Source organism: Nannobrachium achirus (genome assembly GCF_963921795.1).
Source record: "Nannobrachium achirus genome assembly, chromosome: 13".
Lineage (NCBI taxonomy): Eukaryota > Metazoa > Chordata > Actinopteri > Myctophiformes > Myctophidae > Nannobrachium > Nannobrachium achirus.
Genome location: NC_137833.1, coordinates 5,966,205 through 5,989,636, shown reverse-complemented (window position 1 = coordinate 5,989,636; position 23,432 = coordinate 5,966,205). Strand labels below are relative to the sequence as shown.

The 23,432-nt window shown below is 42.9% G+C and overlaps 1 protein-coding gene and 1 pseudogene across 2 annotated transcripts; one reads left to right on the top strand and one right to left on the bottom strand.

Moving 5' to 3' along the window:
- Window positions 1-2,046: 2,046 nt before the first annotated feature.
- Window positions 2,047-12,077, top strand: LOC308296765 (uncharacterized protein; the record flags this gene model as incomplete). The annotated part of the gene is made up of 9 exons (XM_080740091.1): window positions 2,047-2,198; window positions 3,898-4,324; window positions 9,438-9,640; window positions 9,867-9,961; window positions 10,056-10,147; window positions 10,290-10,362; window positions 10,851-10,908; window positions 11,009-11,056; window positions 11,795-12,077. The coding sequence occupies 8 exons, from the start codon at window positions 2,047-2,049 to the stop codon at window positions 11,010-11,012; spliced, it is 1,104 nt and encodes a 367-aa protein (XP_080596217.1). The 3' UTR covers window positions 11,013-11,056; window positions 11,795-12,077.
- Window positions 12,078-14,377: 2,300 nt separating this feature from the next.
- On the bottom strand, window positions 14,378-20,560 carry LOC308296764 (actin-binding protein IPP-like; annotated as a pseudogene). The gene is made up of 9 exons (XR_013963368.1): window positions 20,368-20,560; window positions 19,576-19,770; window positions 18,674-18,893; window positions 18,375-18,530; window positions 17,978-18,145; window positions 17,595-17,732; window positions 17,318-17,440; window positions 16,961-17,162; window positions 14,378-14,476 (listed from the first exon to the last, which is right to left on the bottom strand). The product of XR_013963368.1 is annotated as an actin-binding protein IPP-like (transcript).
- Window positions 20,561-23,432: the final 2,872 nt, after the last annotated feature.

Sequence of the window (23,432 nt, the reverse complement as noted above, 5' to 3'; positions counted from 1 at the left end):
AGGACGTTGGAAAAGAAACCACGCCTCTAACGTTCCTTCTTCCCTCAAACCAAACCGCTAAAAGAGGGGCAACTTTTTTTCTTCGGTAAGTCTTTGCTGTTTCTGGTTGTGTAAAATGTACTTTGTTGTCACATAATGTGCATTCTGTAATATTTACCGACAAATAGCCATGCTTTGGTAAACTTTGGTAAGTTTTTGCTGTTTCTGGTTGTGTAAAATGTACTTTGTTGTCACATAATGTGCATTCTGTAATATTTACCGACAAATAGCCATGCTTGACTTCTCTGGGAAACCTCCGTGTTTAAGCTTCAGACACAAAATACACACTGAGCGTGGGATTTTTGTTGACTTTATCGCCGAAAAGCTGCATTTTAATATTCATAGGTTTGTATTTTATGCCCTTTATTTCTGTGTTAAAGCGTTGTTGTGTGTTATTGTGTGAAATGTTGGCCAGCCGTCCCCGTGCGTTGAGCAGCAGTGAGAAGAGGAGCGCTTTTTTCTCTTCTTGGCTCCGTCCGGTTTGTCAGTGCAGTGCACTCGTTTGTCAGTGCACTGTGGTGAAGGTGGATGGAGAATATGGTCGTTAACAAATCAAGCGCTCGCTTTCTCTTGCCTGTGACGTTAACACCCATGCTTGACTGATTTGTCCAGTCAGTGCAGCTGAGCGGAGCAGCTCAGGCTCAGCAGCCAGTCACAAACGGAGCGGGGGGCTCAAACGGAGGGTTGATATTGATAGTGTGGTGTAGTTGTGGATTGGGCTTTTTAATTCGCTTGTATCGCGATGCGGTCGCTATTCTGCATCGATGCGGTGACGTGACATAATCGACTATAGCCTACGTTTGTTGATTTTCCTCAACGGTGATGCGATAGCTTAGCAACATGCTAACGCTAAATTAGCACTGGTCCATAGCGTTAGACCGGAGCAGAGCTAACGCTAAATCAACGCTATCATGCCGTTCCATCTGCCTCTTATTAGACAGAACAGAGATTTCTCGCATTTATTTTAAGATGAGGCAGAGAGAGCGCGTGAGAGAAAAATGAGGCAGAGTCACAGACAGTTCTCAAAGCGGAGAATACAACAATCATCTGTGGTTTTACAACACTGTTTCCCAAGCACTGGGTTGGGACCCATTTGTGGGTCGCGAAAACATTATTATGGGTCCCTTAATGTTTGGTTTCCTACATTTAGTTTTGTATCATTTAAAAACATTCTCCCCCAAAAAGAATAACATTTAATGATTTAAAATAAAGAAATGATTTTTTTTCCCCTTCTAATTTCATGAATAAATAAAATAAATATCTAAGAAATGATCTTAAAAAACACTGGCTTATTTAAGAAGTAAGATAGAAAATAGCCGATCTACAAGCTCACAATGTGCATGGTGTCTGTCTATGCCTGTCTATTAAAGACAAGTCCCTAAATATTATAGGTTATTCCTATAACTATATCTGTAGGCTATATTATATTTATAATTTTCTTCATTATATCCAAATAGAACAATCGGTAGGCAACAAGTCCAATTTTGCTGCATGTATTGTATATGAGTAAGTCCCTGTTTTACCCAGTTAGAATCAAATTCACCCTACCGACCCAAAAATGTCAAAAATATCGCGCTGCGCGCGGCGAACAATTTTGCACCAAAAAGGTTGTCACCTTTTTCACCTTGGGGCTGTTTGCATGTCTGTGTGTGTTTGTGTGTTCGTGCGTGCGGTGTGTTTGTTCGCTCTTTGGGGGACATAAGACATTATAGCCGCCCACATGTAGGCTTATTAACGTTAAATCAAGTGTTAGTTTCACACACGAAATATACATGGAGCGTGGGATTAATGCTTTGGCTTTCTCTACGAAAAGTAAGTGAGTGCGTGGCGTGCCGTGCAGTCAGCGTGCAGCTTCTCTGCGTTTGTTCCTTCTCTGGGGGACACACATTACCATTGCTGCTCACATGTAGGGTTAGTAACTTTAAATCATTGGACCTGGCTTGTGACTCACTCAGCCTCCCGCTGCTTGCTGTCTGTCCCATAGGTCTGTCCTTCTGAGCAGCAGACATGGCGGACGGGTACGATCAAGATGTGGATGAGTACAACGAAGAGGACGACGAGGCGAATAGACGAAGAGACGAAGAGGACCTCGACCCCGATTCGGTGTATGAGGAGGTGTTGCAAGACCGCATTGAGGCGGAGGAGAAAGCCCGCCTGAGGTAGGTCTCATGTCCAGAGTAGGGATGGGACGATATGACGTTGTCATATCACGATTATTGTGACAAAAGAAATCGCGATTTACGATATTATCGCGATATTCAAAATCCATTATCCTGGGGCGGAACATTTGCCAAAAAAATAGCAGATCTACAAGCTCACAAGGTCACTTCATGAAAATGTTTCCTTTCAGGCACACACAAAATGAGGTTGAGAATCACTTTCATACACTGGTGTAGCTACTCAGTCGAGGAATGAAATGCAGTTTTTTGTTAGAAGGCATACCGCAGAACCCCCCAAATGATGCAAAAACACAAAAAAAGTGAAATTTGTTATGGTTCCTTATTCCTTAAAATAAATGGTGGATCCGGCTTGCTTGCCATCACCTGTTTGTCTTTATGACCTGTACTGCTGTTGACCTACGGATGTTAAAATGATTCTACGCTCCATCACGCAACGCTGTCGCTCACCGACAACGTTGTTGATTGAAGCGACACCGCCATACTATGCAGCAATGTTTCTCAAACTTTCACATTTCAAGGTCTCTCCTTAACTCTGACAGTGTACAAATGGAACCAAACGGATCCTAACAGGTCCACTTGGTTCCATTTCTACACTGTCAGAGTTACAGACTTGTATGGGTCATTTTAGACCCCCATAAAGGAACCCACAGAGTCCCTGGAATCCACTTTGAGAACCACTGCTCTGTGTACAAATCACTGGTACAAGGTCTACTAAAAGGAGATCCTAGAAAGCCGAGGCTTATTTCCACAGGAACCACACTTTAAGTATATCATATAACATTGAAAGACAGACGGATAGAACATAGTACTTTATCTAGGATAATATCAGTTTCAAAAGCATAACATCAAGTACAAGGGCAGAAAAAAATAAAAATAAAGGGGGGGGGGGGGGGGGGGGCATGGGGGCTTAGTCTATTTACAAGTCAAAATAATTATAATCAACATTAAACCTTTGTTGTGGTTTGCCCAGGCTGAAACATTATGATAGTTTAGTTATGAGTTATAGTTATGTTTATAAGTTGAATTACAGCAATGTGTCATGTAAAATACATGATGCCAGCTAACCATTATTTAATGTAACAAATGTAATAATAGTCAGTTGTGTAAAGTAACTCAGTACAAGTACTTAAAGGGGGCCTCGCCTGTCACCTAAAGGGTTACTGTCACTTTAAGAATCATCAAGTTAATGTCATTGTGCGGATGCGCAATTATAAGCCAATCAAATTAATTGTATGTATAGCCTGACTGTATGACTACTTACTGTACTGGTCAGCTGTTGTTGGGTAGATTACACTGAGACAGTTTCAGACTATGGAGCCACACTGGAGATAGTCCATGTGTCCATGTGACCTACTGTATCATACTATTATAATTTCGGGGCACGTTGTGAGCTTGTAGATCCGCTCTTTTCAAAAGTGTTTACTCATTTGAAAACTTGAAATGGGAGATTCTGCTAAATGAGTATTAATGCGTATTTCTGCATTGCAGTATTGATACTTTTACTTGAGTAGACCATTTGAGTACTGCTTCTATAACTAATAGTCATGCTATCTTCAACAACTCATCTAAAACAGTGGTTCTCAACCTTGGGTTGGGACCCCCAGAGGGGTCGCCAAATTATTTTGGGGGGTCCCCAGATGATTGACTTAATGTGCAACTTGCCTGCCGTGTCTCATAGGGAGGAGGTCAGAGCAACTCTCTTCAGCCTGGACCGCAACTCATACAGCACTCATACAACTCATACTATTAAAGCCATGGTGGCGGAAATGTCCATTGAGGAGATTCATGGATTCATGACTAGTAAGATGACCAATGGTGAGAAAATAGCCCTGGGCATCGGCCTCATGGACGCCGGCACCTCCAAACAAGGCCGGTCCGACCTTCCAACATCAGAATCTGGCAACGCAGCATGCACAAGGCCAAAGGTGACCGTTTTGGACGCCGGCACCTCCAAACAAGGCCGGTCCGACCTTCCAACATCAGAATCTGGCAACGCAGCATGCACAAGGCCAAAGGTGACCGTTTTGGACGCCGGCACCTCCAAACAAGGCCGGTCCGACCTTCCAACATCAGAATCTGGCAACGCAGCATGCACAAGGCCAAAGGTGACCGTTTCGCACTGTAGACAAGGCAGAATTTCTGAAAATGTGCTTGTATAAAGTCAAGTCCCGAAGGCATTTTGCTAATATTTATTATATACAGCTGTTCTAGGGGTATTAAGAGATGCTGAATCCAAATGTGCTGTATATAATGCTCAAACATGTTCCTAAATGGCTCAAAATTGATCCAACATGGCCGCCACTGCCAGGCTGAAATCTATTTAAGTGAAAATCCTTTTGACTAAACAAGGTAGAAACTTGAACTAATTGTGTTTTTCTAGGTTAGCCCAGGGATGTAGTGGGGGGTGTGGGGGGGGGGGGGGGGCACACGGGGGTACCCACACTTCTCTCAAGTCAAGTCAGTTGATATTATATTTTCAGGTCGTTCTGACCCAGCAATTGGTTGAAATAGGCTTGCCAGCCGTGCTGAAATGAGCATGACTAACAGCAGATGGTAATATAAGATTTGAAAATGGATTAATTAATTGGAAATATCAGTTGTGGAGCTTTTTGCATGGGAAGTTTGGCTGATGATCCGGTCATCAAATTATTGGTTGAGAACCACTGGTCTAAGGCTATTTCTGCTGCCGCGCAGACCTGTTTTAAGCCAGCGAAAACGTTATGTGCACGCGCACGGACGCACGTGCATGCACACACATTGCCGCGTGTGCGCGGGGAGTGCCCACACTTCCAAATTTAGCACTACAACACTGGGTTAGCCTACATGGGGAATTTGAAATTCTATCCTGATTTTAGATCAGACGTGAATAATTGGCTTGAAACTCATACATGTATAACAGAAAAGGTTCGTTATTGATGCATAATTCGTCAAACAGAAACAAAAGCAGGATGAACCATGGTTTTATTCATCAAAACTCTTTTAGATTCTTCTATCAACAAGTCATATATGCAAATTATATATAGTCCTTAACACCTTGCCGTCCGAAATAGAATGGTGGTTGGTAGATTAGCCGTGAATTTTCTATTATTGTATTGTGATCTGAGACATAATATTATGTTTATAAACAAGAGCGCGCCGCTCCTCCATCTTAACTCATTTTGCACCCCTGACTTTAACGGGTTAAAATGTCCTGCGCGCCGCCCGCAGGTTCCATTCACTCACGTTCTCTTATTTTGAAGGCCAGAAGTGCATGCGCGTGCACACTCCCGGTCCGACGCACGCGCGTCATGTTGTCATGCTTCTCTTCTGTCTGTGTGTTTGGGTAATGGCGGATCAGGGTGTGCAAGCGTGTGCTGTGTGTGCGAGCGTCTACTGCCGTCTTCCCTCTGAAAGTGTTGTTTTGAGATAATGGACATTAAAGATGAGGGGCCCCCGTCCACCTCAATGTTATCTGATGACTATTGTGTGCTCGTGGAGCCGTGATGATGACAAATCAGCGCGGATTTCGGCTCCGGAGCGTCGGGCATTGTACTAGGTATTTCTACTCGCCGTTACAGTAATAGATTACTTTTTGCGTGACATCACGCACTCGGCACTGTAAGTACTCTATTACTTTTTGCGTGATATCACGCAAAAAGCACAGAATGAGTTAAACGGTGAGGTTGTTTTTTCTTTTTTTTCTCCCCCCAGCCCAGTAACTCACTGTGATTATGCAGATCTCCGTTGGGATACAATGGGGGTTTTGGCCGATCATCGATGTCCCCGTGCGTCTCGCGTGCGCGATCCTTTCACGTAAATGTCCCCGCAAATAGTCCATGTGTGTCTGGAGAACAGAACTGAAAAGTTTCGCTAGCATCGCAGCTAACATTGCTGCTGCAGAGGGTCCAGTGTGTAAACAGTAAACGGATGCCTGGGAAGTGCCTTGGACAAGGATAGGGCCATGACGTCACCTCTGCTTCATCCACGGTCTGTCTGAGCTATGGATGGACGTGTGGTGACTAGGGGAGGCTAGACAATCGCCGATTTTCGGAATCAAAACCTGTTATTCCGGTTTTAAAGACAAAGTCCGTTTTAGTACGGTTTGGCTGGGAGACCCCTGGTGGGATGTGCGATATAGTACGATTTTAACATTAAGGGGCTCCCCGTGGCTTGGAAGCTGTTAATATGAAGGTAGGCTACATTCATTTATCCTATTTGCAGTCATCAATATTTCGAGCAGATCTCATAGGTATCTTGCAGCTGTATGCATCCAATTCCACTTTTCCTGAATAGAATAGAATGGATTATAATAGTATTTTACCATATAAATAAAAGTAAATGTACATGGGAATACTTCTTACTGTAATCCTTACTGTGGCAGCTTATTCAGTCTTCCTCAGTGTTCCGGCAAGTGTTGGGTTTTTTGCAGTTGCATGCTTCCATACATGCCATATGACTCTTTCTGGATAGAATAGAAGAGAGTTTATAGCCAGCACAAGTACATCAGGGTAGGGTTCATCAATCTGTCAACATTTAAAGGTCTAAAGTATGCAGTCTAGTAGGCTGATATTCTCTAAAATTACCAAATCCCATTTGTACAATCTATACATACATACCTGCAGCTGCAGCGTTGGCTGAGGCAGTCCTTTGTACACCCGCATGAAGTGAACTACCTGCAGGCTTTGGGCATAGGTGGCAGAGAGAGTAGCTGTGGCACTAACTGGCCTTCCTTGATCATCAATCCCATTTCCTCCACTGGAGGAAGATCAGGGTGTGGCAGGTGAGCTTCATTCCATATAGTTGCTTGATAGTGTGCACGCATGATATGGAAGCTCACAGCATCTGTGGTTGGTGGCAGAGTCTCTTGGGGACGACCTTTGCAGAATAACTTTACTCATGCTTTGTTGCATGAATCAATGTCAGGCACACCATAGATCTTACAATTGAATCTTTCTGATGATGTCATGATATCTTCTGTGAAAGGGCCCTTCCCAAGGCCAGCAAGATCAGTGTGATGTTGTCTTCTTTCCGTGGCCGCTGAACTGAGACACACTGTCACATCCGGTAAGGGCATGGAAGGCAAGGAGTGTCCACGAGGAAGCTGATACACGACTGATCCTTCACTGTATCCATGCACTGATGGAAACAGTAGTCGTGTCAGCACGTGACACAGACATGCTTCTACTACTGCTTGCTTACTTTAACAAAATCAGATGTGCCTATGTCTACATGAAAGCTGGGATATCAAAGGACCCAAAGTTTTTCCCAGTGCATGAAATTCACAGGATACTGTCTGAGGATCAACTGGACACACTCCTTGCCTTCCTTGCCCTTACTGGATGTGACAGTGTGTCTCAGTTCAGCGGCCACGGAAAGGCTGGCAGGTGTTCGAACATCATCACACTGATCTTGCTGGCCTTGGGAAGGGCCCTTTCACAGAAGATATCGTGACATCATCAGACAGATTCATTTGTAAGATCTATGGTGTGCCTGACGTTGATTCATGCAACAAAGCACAAGTAAAGTTATTCTGCAAAAGTCGTCCCCAAGAGACTCTACCACCAACCTCAGATGCTGTGAGGTTACATATCATGCATGCACACTATTAAGCAACTATATGGAATCAAGCTCACCTGCCACACCCTGATCTTCCTCCAGTGGAGGAATGGGATGGATGATCAAGGAAGGCCAGTTAGTGCCACGGCTACTCTGTCTGCCACCTATGCCCAAAGCCTGCAGGGAGTTCAATTCATGTGGGTGTACAAAGGACTGCCTCAGCCAACGCTGCAGCTACAGGTATGCATGTATTGTACTAATGGGATTTAGTAATTTTAGAGAATATCAGCCTACTAGACTGCATACTCTAGACTCTTAGATGTTGACAGATTGATGAACCCTACCCTGATGTACTTGTGCTGGCTATAAACGTTGTATCCCCTTCTCTTCTATTCTATCCATAAAGAGTCACATGGCATGTATGGAAGTATACAACTGCAAAAAATATTTTTTTTGCCAGAACACTGAGGAAGACTGTGAATAAGCTGCCACAGTAAGGATTACAGTAAGAAGACTCCCATGTACATTTACTTTTATTGATATGGTAAAATACTATTATATTATATTATAATCCATTCTATTCTATTCTATTCAGGAAAAGTGGAATTGGTTGCATGCAGCTGCAAGATACCTATGACATCTGCTCAAAATATTGATGACAATAGGCTAAATTAATGTAGCCTACCTTCATATTAAAGGGATATTTCCACTACTTTCAAAAAACTTTTGGTAATTTTATCGTCTAATCAGGCTTTTATGAACACCCTGAACAGTTTTTAATTTGCTTGATTCAATATTTAGATATTTGATGTAAATGTTACCAGGCCCTCGGCCTCTCCCCACAGACAACCATTGTAACTTCAAACTTCATTTTAACCATGATGGATTCATTAAAAACACCCATTATTTTCTGGTGACTCATATTACCCTCCTAATATGTGAGCAGGGCGTGTTTTTTCAATAACATTTGTATTTATTTATTATTAATTTAATAATTATGTTTTTAATTACATTTTTTCCATTTTCCCAAATAATTAATAAAAACAAATGAAAAGGGTTTAAAAAACACGGCCTGCTCACGTATTAGGAGGGTAGAATGAGTCACCACAAAAAATATGGAGTTTGAAGTTAGAATGGGTGTGTGTGGGGAGAGAAGCCCTTCCCCTGTTTCCCTGTTGAAAGTGGAATATCCCTTTAAGGACTATATATAATTTGCATATATGAAAAATCTAAATCAAAAGAGTTTTGATGCATAAAACCATGGTTCATCCTGCTTTTGTTTGTTTGACGAATTATGCATCAATAACGAACCTTTTCTGCTACACATTAAAATCTAAAATTAGGATAGAATTTCAAATTCCCCATTTAGGCTAACCTAGAAAAACACATTTAGTTCAAGTTTCTACCTTGTTTAGTCAAAAGGATTTGCACTTAAATAGTTTCAGCCTTACAGTGGCGGCCATGTTGGATTTCTCAATTTTGAGCCATTTAGGAACATGTTTGAGCATTATATACAGCAAATTTGGATTCAGCACCCCTTAATACCCCTAGAACAGTTGTATATAATAAATATTCGCAAAATGCCTTCGGGGTTCTGATTTTCTGAAAATTGATCCTGTCTACTGGTAACACATTTCTATCGTGATTAATTGTATATTAATATTTTTTTCTCTTACTGTGCAGCGTCTAAGTATTCACGCACACGACAACTTTGGTCATGGTCTCTCCAAGGAATTGTGGGATAAGAGTGCCAACAAGGAGTTCCTCCTTGGTGAATTCAACAGGCAACAAGCAGAGATCCGTGGAAAGCAGGATATTTTGAAGAAGGAGAGCGAGACAGCCCTTAAGGGACCCCACATACTGGAGCGGGAGAGGAAGAGGCAAAGGTTCCCGCACAATTTAATACATGTGTCCACGGACCCCATTTTAATTATTTTGTGACCAGGTTTTGTGTCATGCATGCTTGGCTTGATTAGTCAAGTTATCCACACCTCCGGAATTCTCCCCACCTGCTATTTGATTAGTTGGTCCCACTTTCCAGTCAGTTTGCACTCTCAAGAGCCACCGCACAGGATTTATTCATTCATAAATGTAAACCTTCTCTTGTTTTAGAGACCTGGGTAAGCTGTACATTGGTGGGCTGGGCCCCAACATCACAGAGGATACCCTGGCAGCAGCCTTCAAGAAATACGGAACCATTACCCATGGTAAACTACTTGCAATCCATATCGAGTCACCACAAAGTTCATTTTCATTGATTTATCTTTGCTGTATTACAGTAATTTGTTGTTTTGTCTACAGTTTCTGTCATCGGAGGCAAATATAGATACGGCTTTGTGCAGTACGCCAAAGCAGAGGATGCAAAGAAGGCAAAGGAAGAAATGAATGGAGCGGTGAGTTGATGAAATATTGTCAGATGGGTGGGTGGGTGCTGGTGGCCATTTTGCAAGGCACATGGTGGCCTGGTGGTGCAACATGGTATGGTACTGGACCGAATAAAACACAACTGACAAACTGACTAACTTGTCATTTCAGACTCTGGATGGCAAGATAATCAAAGTCAACGACGTTCGGGCCAAGGGCCAAGGCAGAGGTGATGGCAAGAGAGGTGAAGGTGGCGGAGGATTTGTTGTGTTTACCGTATAGATGCTCCGATTGCAATTTTTGGGGCCGATGTGATCAACTGGAATCGGTATCTGCCGATAACGATATTCTCGATCACGTTGTCAAATCCATAAATTCTTCTATTTATTGCATAACTGTAGCAGCATTTATATATTTAATGATTCTTCTTACAAAACATTGACATTGTATATTAGGTATACACATTATGAGATTGCAGGCTGAGGTCCTTTAGTGTCCAATTCAACTTGTAGGAGTTGAGGTAACATTCAGTCCCACAGATAAATATTGTAAAAATAGCTGATCTAGCTTGTAGATCGGCAAAGCCGACAGAGGTATTATCGGCCGATCGCGATCACTCACCGATCAATCGGCACATCTCTAGTTTACAGTTAATGCTGAGGCTTCCCTTCTCTGGCACATTTATTCTTAGATTGATTGCATGTTAAATATGTTGTCTCCCCCTTGTATTAGGTGGAGGATATGATGGCAGCCCCAACAAGGACTCTGGTCGCCGTGAAGGGGGCGCTTGGTAAGGAGCATCCTTAAATTTAGGAATAACTAGTGTATTTCACACCTGTGTACACAACTTCATCCCGCTGATCTTAATGATTGTGTCTTTGTCTTTACAGTTAAGGGATTGTCCTTCCGGAGGAGCTTACAGGGACGGATATGACATGGTAAGTAGTGGGTGTCTGTTAGTGTTCATGCTGCTGCTCCGGTCCCCTGAACTCAAAACATCTCCATGGGACAATTTTTTAACCAGGTTTTTGCAACTACTTCTGACATCCTATATTTTGGGCATGTCAAAAAAATTGAAAAATGTTATTGCAGATGTACATGTTCAAAGCATGTCGTAATGTGATGTTAACGTGAGCTAAGATTTGACTTTTGGACTTGAATGGTTAAACGGTGTGGAGCGGACACAATTGGCAGTTTCAATCCAAATAAAAGAGGTGCCTAACATAATGTCTCCGCTAATATTCACTAACTTATATTAACAGCCTACTATTGACTAACTTCAATTAACAGCCTACTAAAGTGTGTGTCAACCCATTAAGACCTGGAATGCATCCGTGTCACTCTAACCACATGAACCGTTTTATTCTTTAGCCATTAAAATGTCAGATGCAAGCTTGCAGCTGAGCTTGTAGATCTCCTATTCTTTTTGCAAATGTTTTGAATATCTTTAAATCAAACATTTTTAAGTCTAATCTTTCTCAGGGTCCCTGGGACATGTTTTGAGATGGTCAACACAAAATAGAAACGTGTTTTTAAAAAAACCTAATGCTTTATAGAACATTTTTCCAAAAATGTAGATCTACTACAAGCTCGCAGCGTGGCACAAAAGAGGATGTCAAACTCATGAACTTGCCTTAACTCAGTGTTTTTACTTGTGTCATTTTCTTCCTCCTCAGCTGCAAACGACCGAATCTGAATTCATCATCCCTTGGCTGGCTGTGTTAAAAGACCAAGAAGAATGTTCTCATGTTACTGTTGCCCTGACTTTTTTTTGTTCTACTACCAAAATTCATTCCATTAGCTGGCTGTAAAGATGCGCTCCTCCAGGAAAATGTTACTGTTGCCTTTTTTTGTTTACATATTTACATATTTACATATTTTGTTTACATATGTTTACAAGTTGTTGCACTAGAGTTCACAGGTCCAATGACTTGATGTTATTTGCCTACAAGTTAAATGTTTGCACAGAGTTGATTCTATTGAATAATTCTTTTTTTTATTTAGGGAAAAATATGTACATCCTGTCACAAAATTCCATCTGTAAATACACATGTATAACATTGTTAGAGGATTCAGAATTAAACTTCAGTGTGTAATATAATTCAATTATAACATGTTGCGGTTCCAAAGTAAATTATAGTGTATTTACCACTATATTGATTAGAACAGCTTTATGTGTAGGTAGCCTACTCTGTGCACATTTAACAGGCCAAGGTTTATGAGACCTAAGTTCATCTATTACGCCGTTCAATGTTTTGATCAGTTACAGCCAGGGTGTCTTCTTGTAATTAGTTAATCAATGGCTCCACCCTGTGGTTGTGTACAGTGTGTGCATGTGTTGTTCATTTACAGAACCAGGTCTATACTGTACATCCTGTAGAAAATATTTCAGCAAAACAATTACACATTTGACTGATTTCTGATTAAAGTAGATTGCTCTGTAAACTGTGCACGATGGAAAATAAATATCTGCCACAGACACAATGTGTGATTTGACTTTCAGCATTACATAACATCTTCGAGGCTAACATTGATAGCCCTGAATGAGCATTACAGGTTTGTAAATCCGAGCATGAAAAAAATGGAACCCTACAGATTAATTTGGTTCCATTTATACACAGTTATGGTGGTCCTTGAACATAAGGTTAAGAACCAGACCAGTGGACTGGTCCAATAAATCAGTCTCACATGTTCATAACCTGGAGTCTTGACATTCAGTAATTGGGTCTCAGATCAAAATAGGAACATAACTGTTCAACTGAAAATGTGCTCCCTTTTGGATATTGCCCACTGCTACACAGTAAATAACACCTGAATGATGTAATGCTAAGAACTCTTCATCAATATGAATTTATTTAATTAGCTGGACTGGGTGCAGAGATTAAGGGGCATTTCACTTTAACATTTTATCTGCTCAGGTTTTTTGCACAACGGACTCCAGTTTAAGTTGGTTGATTAGATATTTGATCACACACACCCTGACACCCCCCCCCCCCTTTCTTAGAAACCTTGTACCTTCAAACTCCATTTTAAACATGGACCATTACTCATTGAAAACACAGACCTTTGTCCTGGTGACTGATATGGTCCTGCTAATACACAGGACTGCCATTTTGATTCCACCCCAGCACCTCCACTGGACAATACAGGTTAGTTGTAAATCTTTAAGCCAAAAGTTAATGGTCAGACCAGTTTTGCCAAGTACAATAGAATCAGAAATTTTGTGACAGGATGTACATATTTTTCCCTAAATAAAAAAAAGAATTATATTACACACACCAACACAACCCCATAATATAATCAGTTCACCCTTAGGGGGGTGAACTGATGGCAAATCATTCAAAAATATGAAATAAATACTATTGTAATCAGAATTTAATTAAATAGATGAGGTGTGCACAGCTGTGTAGCTCATGAATGTCAAAGCACGCTATTAGAATAGTTGATGCTTTTAAATGCCTAAAGTTTAGTGCATTTAAAATGACATGAAGTTGTGATGCAGCCCCAGTTTCCAAACTGAGTGCATTTTATACACCGGTCCAACATAGCATCTGTGTGCCCTCTTGTGTTCTGAGCAGCCAAACAGTGAGCTCTCACCTCAATCATACTGATTTGGGTGAGCGGCCACCACGACTGGACGACCAATGGGTGTGGTATGTACACACCGCAAAAACGAAATGATTTGTTTTACATTATATATATATGTATATATATATATATATATATATACACTGTGTATATATATATGTGTAATTTTTTGTGATTGAGGAGTACAAGGTACAACAAGTTTCTTAACATTTCAAACTAACATAGTTGTGAAGTTAGCGGTGCTATTTATGAGTAATTTTCAACAGCGCCCGCAGAGCCCTGAGCGTGACTCTGACCCTGGGCGTACATCAAACTTTGGGCACTTTGTGCAAAGATGTAGGCCAAGCTTTGTGTCTGGGCGCACAAAAAACTTTGGACAAACGGACAAAGCCAGATGTTGAAGGGTTCATCTTTTTTATTTCATTTTTCATATTTCAGTTTTCAGCTTCACTCAGCTGAGAGTGTTGCCCACAGAGAAGCACGGAGGGGGGAGCAGTTATAGGGATCAAGTCCAGAGGTCAGAGAGAGTCCTAGACAGGCTCACTAACCATTCAGCTATGGCCGCCATGTGAGCTGTTTCCCTTATATACTCAGACTCAGTCTGTTTTTAATCAACCTACCACATTATAAATCCCCCCAAGATGATCCCCATTATCAATCACTTAACAGGATTAACAGGCAGCCCTCAAGTCGATCTTCAGGCACCAATCACACCCAACCACACAGCTAGGCTTCATCAGGCCGCTCCCCCATACTGTAACAGCATCTTCCTATGCAAAATTATTAAAGAGAGAGTCACAACAAAATGCGCACCTTCTGTGTGAATGGGAAACAACAATACATTTCAATATGAATGTGTATACTGAACAACCTAAATATATGCTGCAAGAGGCTGCTCGAACAATTATGTAAAAAATAAAGATGACACTGTGTACATGTAGATGGTGCAGGAGTGCACAGACATGATTACTCGATGAGCAGTGTTTAATGTGGTTGTATTCCAAACACCTTTTCTTGGTATACAGCCAACCAGCATGCACTCACACAAGCATCTGCACGCACAAGTGCACACGCACACACACACACACACACACACACACACACACACACACACACACACACACACACACACACACACACACACACACACACACACACACACACACACACACACACACACACACACACACACACACACACACACACACACACACACACACACACACACACACACACACACACACACACACGCCTGTTCCTCGAGTCTAGTTGTACCTCTAGCCTGTCAGTCACATCCAGCTCTAGCTGTGGATCCAGCTGTCTGTCTAAGCTCAGCACAGCACCAACCTGGGCAGCAAAACCAATTATTGTCCCTGACAGGCAGATTCTTAAAGTTTCCACAAACTTGTCTGCTTTTGTTTTCTCCGCACTGAGCCCACAAAACAATCTCCTTCCTTTGACCCTGCCAGCTGAGATCATGAACAGAGGACACACTATGAGACACCTGTGAGCTTGAAGATATGCTATTTTCCTCCTTTCTCACATGCCACCAAAACCCACCGTCTTGATTCTGCTTCTTTGCGTTGGCTGATATCTTGTAAAAATAAGTTTTCGTGGTTTTCTGGAGAGTCACTGGGTTTCTTTTGCATGTAGCAAATATAAAGTTTCCAATTAGTTTGTTTAGTTTATTTTATTTTTTGCAAAGACATTTTAACTCACTGACCTTTTTCCATTTCCATGCACAATGTGAGTTATAAGAAGGCAATACAGCTTTCATTGTGGAAACCACACATCAATACCTTCTACTCCTCTTATTGTAGGAAAAAGCCAGTCATTATGGCCAGGCTTTATTGGCGCGTTCGCTGAAACAATCCTTTAACTAAACGCTGAGGGAGAAGGTGGAGATCTTTGTTCATATAGGAAGACTATACTCTCGAGAAGTCACTTATGTACACAAAACTCAAACCTGTAGGCCCGATGTAGTAGCTAGCAAGGATACCAGACCAGTCCCAAACTAAACTCTGTTTCATCTCTTTGTATGAATGCCTAAATTCATAATGCCAGGGGGGAAGCCATATTCTATTGTGAAGAAACAATCAATTCTCACATGTGTTTTTGTGAGACAGATAAACCTTGTCGGGAACCTCCAGGTGAAATAACTTTTAATTTGTGAACCATCGTCTGCACCCCTTCAGCACGGCGACAACAGATTGCAAGCAGGAAAAATAATTGTGCAATTTGAGCAGCAGAGCGATATTGGGATTTTGCAAGTGTTGTATTCTACACTTGGCATGCTTACAACAGCACTTATCAGCACTATAGAAAAGTGAGAAAGTACTAGATGAGGCTTTAAAAAAGCCACCGGACTATTTTCTGTTATAATCTATATACCAAATGTGTTTTCTAAAAAGATGTATGCTGTTTCTGCATGTGTGGTTCTCAAACGTGCTGAGACACCCTGGTGTCACTCACTCAGTCATCTCTTGCCCAAGGGGGCCGTAGGGGTGTCATGGTGGATGCTTGTGCTTTCAGGGATCTCCAGCGCTCTTCTGCTCGATCTTCGGCTGTGTGTAGCAGGGTTTGGAAGCTGCAGCCTTGATGTTGTCCATCCAGGACTTTCTCTGGCTGCCTCTTCTTCACTTCCCCTCCACTGTCACCTGTAGAATGGTCTTTGACAGGGAGGTATGTCTTGTGACATGACCATACCAGGCCAGTTTACAACATTTTACTGTTGAGACTAGTAGAGGCTCCTGTTCTCCATCTTAACGTACTGTAATTGTTTGTCCAAGGTATGTGACTTGATAGGTCGATAGGTCTGTAGGTTCAAAGCAGTGGTGGGAATTGGTTGGGAATCGCTGTAGTAGCACCAGGGGTGTCGAACCAAATTCTGGGCCCTGGGTGCAAGGATCCACTCACATTTTGTGCTTTAACCATTGAAAAATAGCAGATATACAAAGTGCTGCTTGTAGATCTGCTATTTTTGTTTGTTTTTTTGGAAAAAACTATGTTTCTATGTCTGTGGTGCTCAAACCTTTTCATATGAAGGACGACCACTAAAATGATATGTATTTGACCACGGACCCCCATGTCAAAATATTTAGTTCCAGGGACCACCCAGAAGCAAAATTTTAGTTACAAATGTTCGCTTGAGAAATACATATATTCAAAGATTTGCACATATTTTCACGACTTCTCAAAAATAGCAGATCTACAGTAGTAGCCCCTGTAGTAGCATCATGCCGTGGCCCTCTTACCTCCTCAGGGCAGTACTTCTCCACAGTCTCCAGTGAGCCCAGCGCCTCATTCCATCCTCCCACAGCATAGATGCAGTTGTTGAGGCAGGCCACGCCCACGTAGGCTCTTCGTGTCACCAGCGGCGGGAGATGGGGTCGTACTCCTCAGCCGAGCGGAGCTCCATTCCCTCGTCGCTGATTCCACCGATCACATAAATGAACCCTGGGATTGATTGATTTTATTTGGTGACATAAAAAAAGAGCACAGAGAGCACAGAGACCCCAAACAACTCCAGCACCATACTGCATAAAATGTTGCCCTTAAGTTATTATTAACTTAAATATTGCAAATTGAGATTCACCGAAAAGATATATTACCTTGTAGCTCACAGCAGCCAAAGTAATAGCGGGGAACTGCCATGTTACCTATCACCTCCCACTTATTCTCCTCTGGGTCATAACGTTCCATCGTCTTCCCAATTTCGGACCCGATCCAGCCGCCTACAGAGGGAGAATGAGTTGACATTTCATTATAGCTTCTCATGCTCCAGGCCGCTCTGTAGGGCCTACAGAGCCTGAAGAGATGGTCTTAGTTGTTCAAAGAGAAGGGACATGACTACTACATCATGCGCAGTAGACAAACATCACTGCTTACCCAGTGCATAAAGAGCTCCGTGGCAGGGACAAACGCCCACCCCACAACGGGGAAAATTCAAAGACGCCACAGCTGCCCACTGCTTCATCACCGGATCATATCTCTCAGTGCAGTCAAAAATCATTGAGTCTTTTTCTCCTGGTGGAAGAAAAAAGAAAAGATGAATTCAATCTATGTAATTTATATTGGCCATTATATGCTTTATTCAGATAGGACAGTGAACAACAGAGAGATACAGTAGATGGCGAAATGCATGTCAGCTGCAAGGATTCAAGCCTTATTTGTGTGGTATGAACCGTTCATACTCGGTGACGCAACAAGGCGCCCCAAATTAGAGCACCTATAATTCAGGGCTTAAGTGGTTAATATGGGTAGGATCTCACCTCCCACGACGTAGATCATCCCCTCCAGTACGGCGACCCCCAGCCCGCTGCGGGCCTGGTGCAGGGAGGACACGGTGGTCCAGTACTGGGTGAAGGAGTCGAAGCGCTCCACGCAGCTCAAAGCCCGGCTGTCGCTCCACCGGCCGCCTTGCAGTCGCGTGTAGCCTCCTGCCGCACGGAAAGACCACACAACCATTGATGAGTTTGTGTCGTGTGCTACAGTATGTACAGCAGATGGATGCAGGGTTATGGTGCTTTTATTTACCACAAAATGAATAAGCAATACATCATGTGTTACTGTAACACCAATTAGCCATTAGCCATTAACACATTTCTTTAATGTGATATTATAGGTGAAAATTATAGAACTTAAGGCGAGATGCTTAGGTCACAGTACCAATGGCATAAAGGAACTTTCTGGCTTTCCTCCTGGGTCTCATCTTGGCCGGCTGAAACATCCCAAAAATCTTATTTTCCTTGGGAGACTTGTTGAATTCAGTGTATTCTTTGAGCAGAGTCTGCAGAGCCACCCGGAGGCTGAAATCCGCAACGCCTTTGTATTCAGGCAAAAGAGAATACAGTAAAGCAAGCGGTTCAATATATATAGGAACGAGGTTACTGCCCAACAGCAACAATATAAACAATAAACCAGACAATCACATTGTGATCGATTGCACATGCTCACGTTCTTCTCACCTTCTATGTACTTGAAGAGCCTCTGTGGGGACAGTAGGAGGAAGCGGACAGGCTCCAACACCTCCACCACATGTTTCTTCCTCTTGGTCACATCATGAAGAACCCAGTCCATGGCGGCTGTGAAGACCTGGTACTCGTCTTCGATCCTGAGCTCCTCGCTGCGAAGCAGTTTAACCAGCTGGTCCTTTGAGAGGCCCCGGAACTCATCAGTAACACACACCTAGGAGAGGCCAGCCGACAGGATTTCAGTAAGGACAAGGGCAGCCACTGCACTGTCGTGCAATGGAGTATAGATTAAGCTTTAGAAAGATATGAAATAAAATCTAAATTAAAATATGAACTACGGACAATTTTCCAAATGGTAGAGGCTGGGTTCCAAAATGAACAAGAGTACTTTACAAAGAGCGTTACATTCACCCATGCACACACCAGTGGTGGAGGCAACAATGCAAGGCATCAACCAGGAGCAGTTAGGGGTTCAGTGTTTTGCTCAAGGACACCTCAACAACACAAAGCCAGTAACCCTTTCTGTAACCCCAAAAGTCCATTGAGTTCAATGGACTTTTCTGCCCCTTTTCTGATAGGACAATATAATGTCCAATCAAACAAGATTGGTCATGCTTCATGTGACATCACAATATGTCAAGACGGAATTAATTTCCCCGCGGATTCCTCGCAACTCGCATGAATGCAACCACACTTTTCCCAGAATTACACCTTTCTCTTTTAATGTTTCAACTGGCGTTCGAGCCACAAGGACACTCTTGCTTAACAGAGCACTCTCTATTGACCGGCATCGAGCTTTAATCTAGATTACTGTATATACCAACAAGGCGACAGCATCACGCAAAGACACAGCAAAGCGATCTGAAGCAATAAGTTGGGGAACTAGCATACTGTACCTCCAGGAAGTTAACATAGATGTAGTTCTCAGAGAACTCCAGCATGTCCATGCAGCCAATCTGCTCCAGAAACTGGTAGATGCCCACACAGTTAGAGGGGTCCATGTGACCTTTGAGGAACTCGCCGCAGATGGACACCACTTCACTCAGCTACCATCATCTCCTGTACGTTCTCCACTGTCACATTGATCATACCTGAATGGAAAAAGCTGATTCAGTAAATGGTGTAATAAAAAATACAAAAAAAAAAATATATATACATAAAAACAAACTCATAAATGTTGGATCTTTGTTTGGAATTGACATATACAGTACAAGCAGGTGACAAGTTAAAGGAAAAACATGCCCTAATAGATCACTCCAGGACATAAGTGTTCATCATAGCATGAAGGTGATCACCTAATGCAAGTGCATCACGTCATTGAATGTGCGCTTTCAACTACAATTTCCCAACCTGATGTCTTTCCCACATATAGAGTAATGCAGATGTCACTTTACTCACTGTTCTGTTAGCCAGTTGAGCAATGTGTGCCCCTATAATGAGCCCTCCTAGTCACAATATTTTCTTCTTTCTGTTTCTATTCAATTATAAAGGTTTTTCCTTTAATGTGTCTCCTGTCTGTATATACACTGACTAGAACACTGGGGCACTACACTATTTTGATGTACTGAAAATAATGGTGGTCAGAGTTAGTGATTTTTATGTATCACATGTCAAACACATTATGATTACTGGATGAACATGGTGCTTTGCAGGCAAAGACATTTGCGATTACATAATGGAGTCTGGACCTGTGTATATGAAGTCCAACAGCACCTCAAAGACCTCTGCCTCTACCCCCAGGATCTGGACCTCTTCCTTGTCAACCTCACTCATCCCCCCAGAGAACAAAGCGGAGAAATATGGGCTGCTGGAGCTGATCCGAACCTCCCCACCCGGCTTTGAACCCGGGTCTCCCGCGTGAAAATCCAATATCTTAACCATTACCCCAAAGGGATATCCCTTGGAACGAGAGCAGATACTAGACTTTTGAGGCTTCAGGCTGGGGCTGCGACTCTCTCCGCCACATACATACACGTCTACACTGTGACATTTCTCGTGGTAAACTGCGACCTTAGGTCGCAATAAGAGGTTTTCTTCCCGACAACAACGGTATCTAAAAGATGTCCACCGGTGGACATCTTGTGCATGGGCCTGTTGCCAGATAATAATATGCACAGGAACAACAGAAAGGCATCCCATTTGTTCCGCCACTAATTGCCTGGGCTTGTACGAAAACAGGAGACAGCCTAGTAACGGCATGTATGGCCTCCCTGTCCAATCGTTAGCCATCCATAGTAGTACAGGGACCGTGTGCGTGCGTGTGTGTGTGTGCGCGTGCCGTGCGTGCGTGCGTGCGTGTGTGTGTGGACAGGGAATTGTCCCCATAAAGATAGTACAATCGGAGGGAAAAAAAACAAGTGGGGACAAATGAATAGGTCCCCACAAGGTGTTTAGGGGTTAGGTTAAGGGTTAGGGTTGGGGTTAAAAATGAATGGAATGTCCCCACAAAGATAGTAGACTATGTGTAATGTCCCTACAAAGTAGCAATTGCAAACCTGTGTGTGTGTGTGTGTGTGTGTGTGTGTGTGTGTGTGTGTGTGTGTGTGTGTGTGTGTGTGTGTGTGTGTGTGTGTGTGTGTGTGTGCGCGCGCGCGTGTGCGTGCGTGCGTGCGTGAGCAGTTTGTGAATGAAGCTGCACAAATCACACAGCGGCGTTCAGTGGGGAAAAAACCACGCTGGGGAAGCTGGCTGCTCTGGGGTGCTTGTCCCAGTGGGGTGACCACTGGGACTTGACTAATAACAGCACAAGTGCTAAAAGCACTAAGTGAGTTTCGAAGTGCGTCACACTCGTGCGTTTCACAATTGTTTATAGCCGAAGGCGGTGGTTCTGTTTTGTGACGTTGTGCGGTGTGATTTCATACAGACAAAAGTACACAGACAAAGGCAGGGGCGTCAATTGGATATGGCAGGGGTATGCAGCTGCCATACCCTGGGTCCAGGGGGGAACACCAGTAAGACTCCCTAATCGGGAGATAAGCGACCGTCAGGTCGCAGCGTGATTTTAGGCCAAAATGTGTAGGAGCAGTGTCCAAAAATGTGTTTGAAAAAATCTGCCTGGGCGCAATATGGGACAGATCCATGTTGATGAGATGAGTGTAGACAGGGGGGAACATAAAAGTTACTTTTAAATATAAATCCATGAATGTCTCTTTGTCTGTCTGTGCTGGTTATTATGTTGTTAAATTACAGTAAAATAACAACAAATGCAATTTTTTACAAAATGGTCACTTTAACAAGGTATTATGATGATATTCTCCACACTTGTATTCTCCCCATCTCGACAAAATGGTACAGGTGCAATTCATTATTGTTAATTGTGGCACGTTTACTATAGCCTATGCCAAGTTTAGCTGCACTTGAACAACCGTTCCGGCTGCCATATCCAGCCCAAGAAACCGTAGAAACGGGGGGGAAAATGTAATGTACTTCTTAAAATAAATGTATCGTGCCTGTTGCTAACATGACTTGTGTCTTGCGCGCGCAACGCGCATGCAAGACACCAGTCATGTTGCCATACCTTAGCTTTTTCTGAACTGACGCCACTGGACAAAGGGTCTTCACAACGTTTCTGTAAGCACTCAATCACATGGTAACCTCATTAAGTCACCATGATCGAGTCTTCCCTCCCCTTCACAGATGTCTTAAGACTACTATACCATTATAGCCTTACATTAAGCCGAACCTGCAGTGGCTTCTGCATTGTGGCTTTGGGACGGCTGCATGGAGCGTCTTACCGACTATACAGACAGGTCGGGGGCATGGTCGGCAAAACTGCAATTGCGACTCTACACATGCACAAAAATGCGAAATATAGCACATCTAGAAGTTCTGCAAGATGTATGCGACTTGTCCGGAAGCCTTGTTTAATGTATTAGTCCGTATTTTTTAATAAAATTTGTTTTTACCAAGTGTACTGCTTTTCCTCGTTTGCTACAATGTTAGCTGCAACAGCGCCCGTTGGTGGCTGGAAGCATTATTGTGCATTCTTTCGTATACACATACTGTAGGCTACGTCATGTCCTTCTATGAGCGAATGGGGGAATGGATGAACGTCACTTGATAAGTGCAGCCATCTTTAACCAAACCAGAGATGCTCGATTTGGAATCGACACACACTTGGTAAAAACTAATTTTATTTAAAAATACGGACTATTACATTAAACAAGGCTTCCGGACAAGTCGCATAAACCTTGTAGAGCTTGTCCGGAAGCTATATTTCGCATTTGTGCATGTGTAGAGCCGCAATAGCAGCTTTGCAGACCATACCCCCGACCTGTCTGTATAGACGCCCCTGCACCCGTCCCCACGCCAGAATGCGGAAGCCACTGCAGGGCGTCTTAATGTAAGGTTAATACCATTAAGTCACTGCTCAAGTCTTCCCTCTCATACAGATGTCCACACTGTACGTAAAAAAAAATTGCGACCGTTAGGTCGCACTTACTATCAAAACCTCCACCGGCTGTCTGTCTGTCAGTCTGTCCGTCACATGTCATGTCACACTTTTGCCCTACTCATATCTCTGCCACCGTTAGCCCCTATCCATGCCACACTTTGCACACACACACTCCTTGGCTGCCAAACCACAACCTCCACCCCTCATTTGGCCCTCTTCTAGCGCCACCATGAGGCCGATTCTTGCAAAAACACATTATTGGACACTGCTCCTACATATTTTGCCCTAAAATCACGCAAAGCGGTACACAGTATCTCTAAAGTCATGTCATCAACATGGATCTGTCCCATTTCCCATATT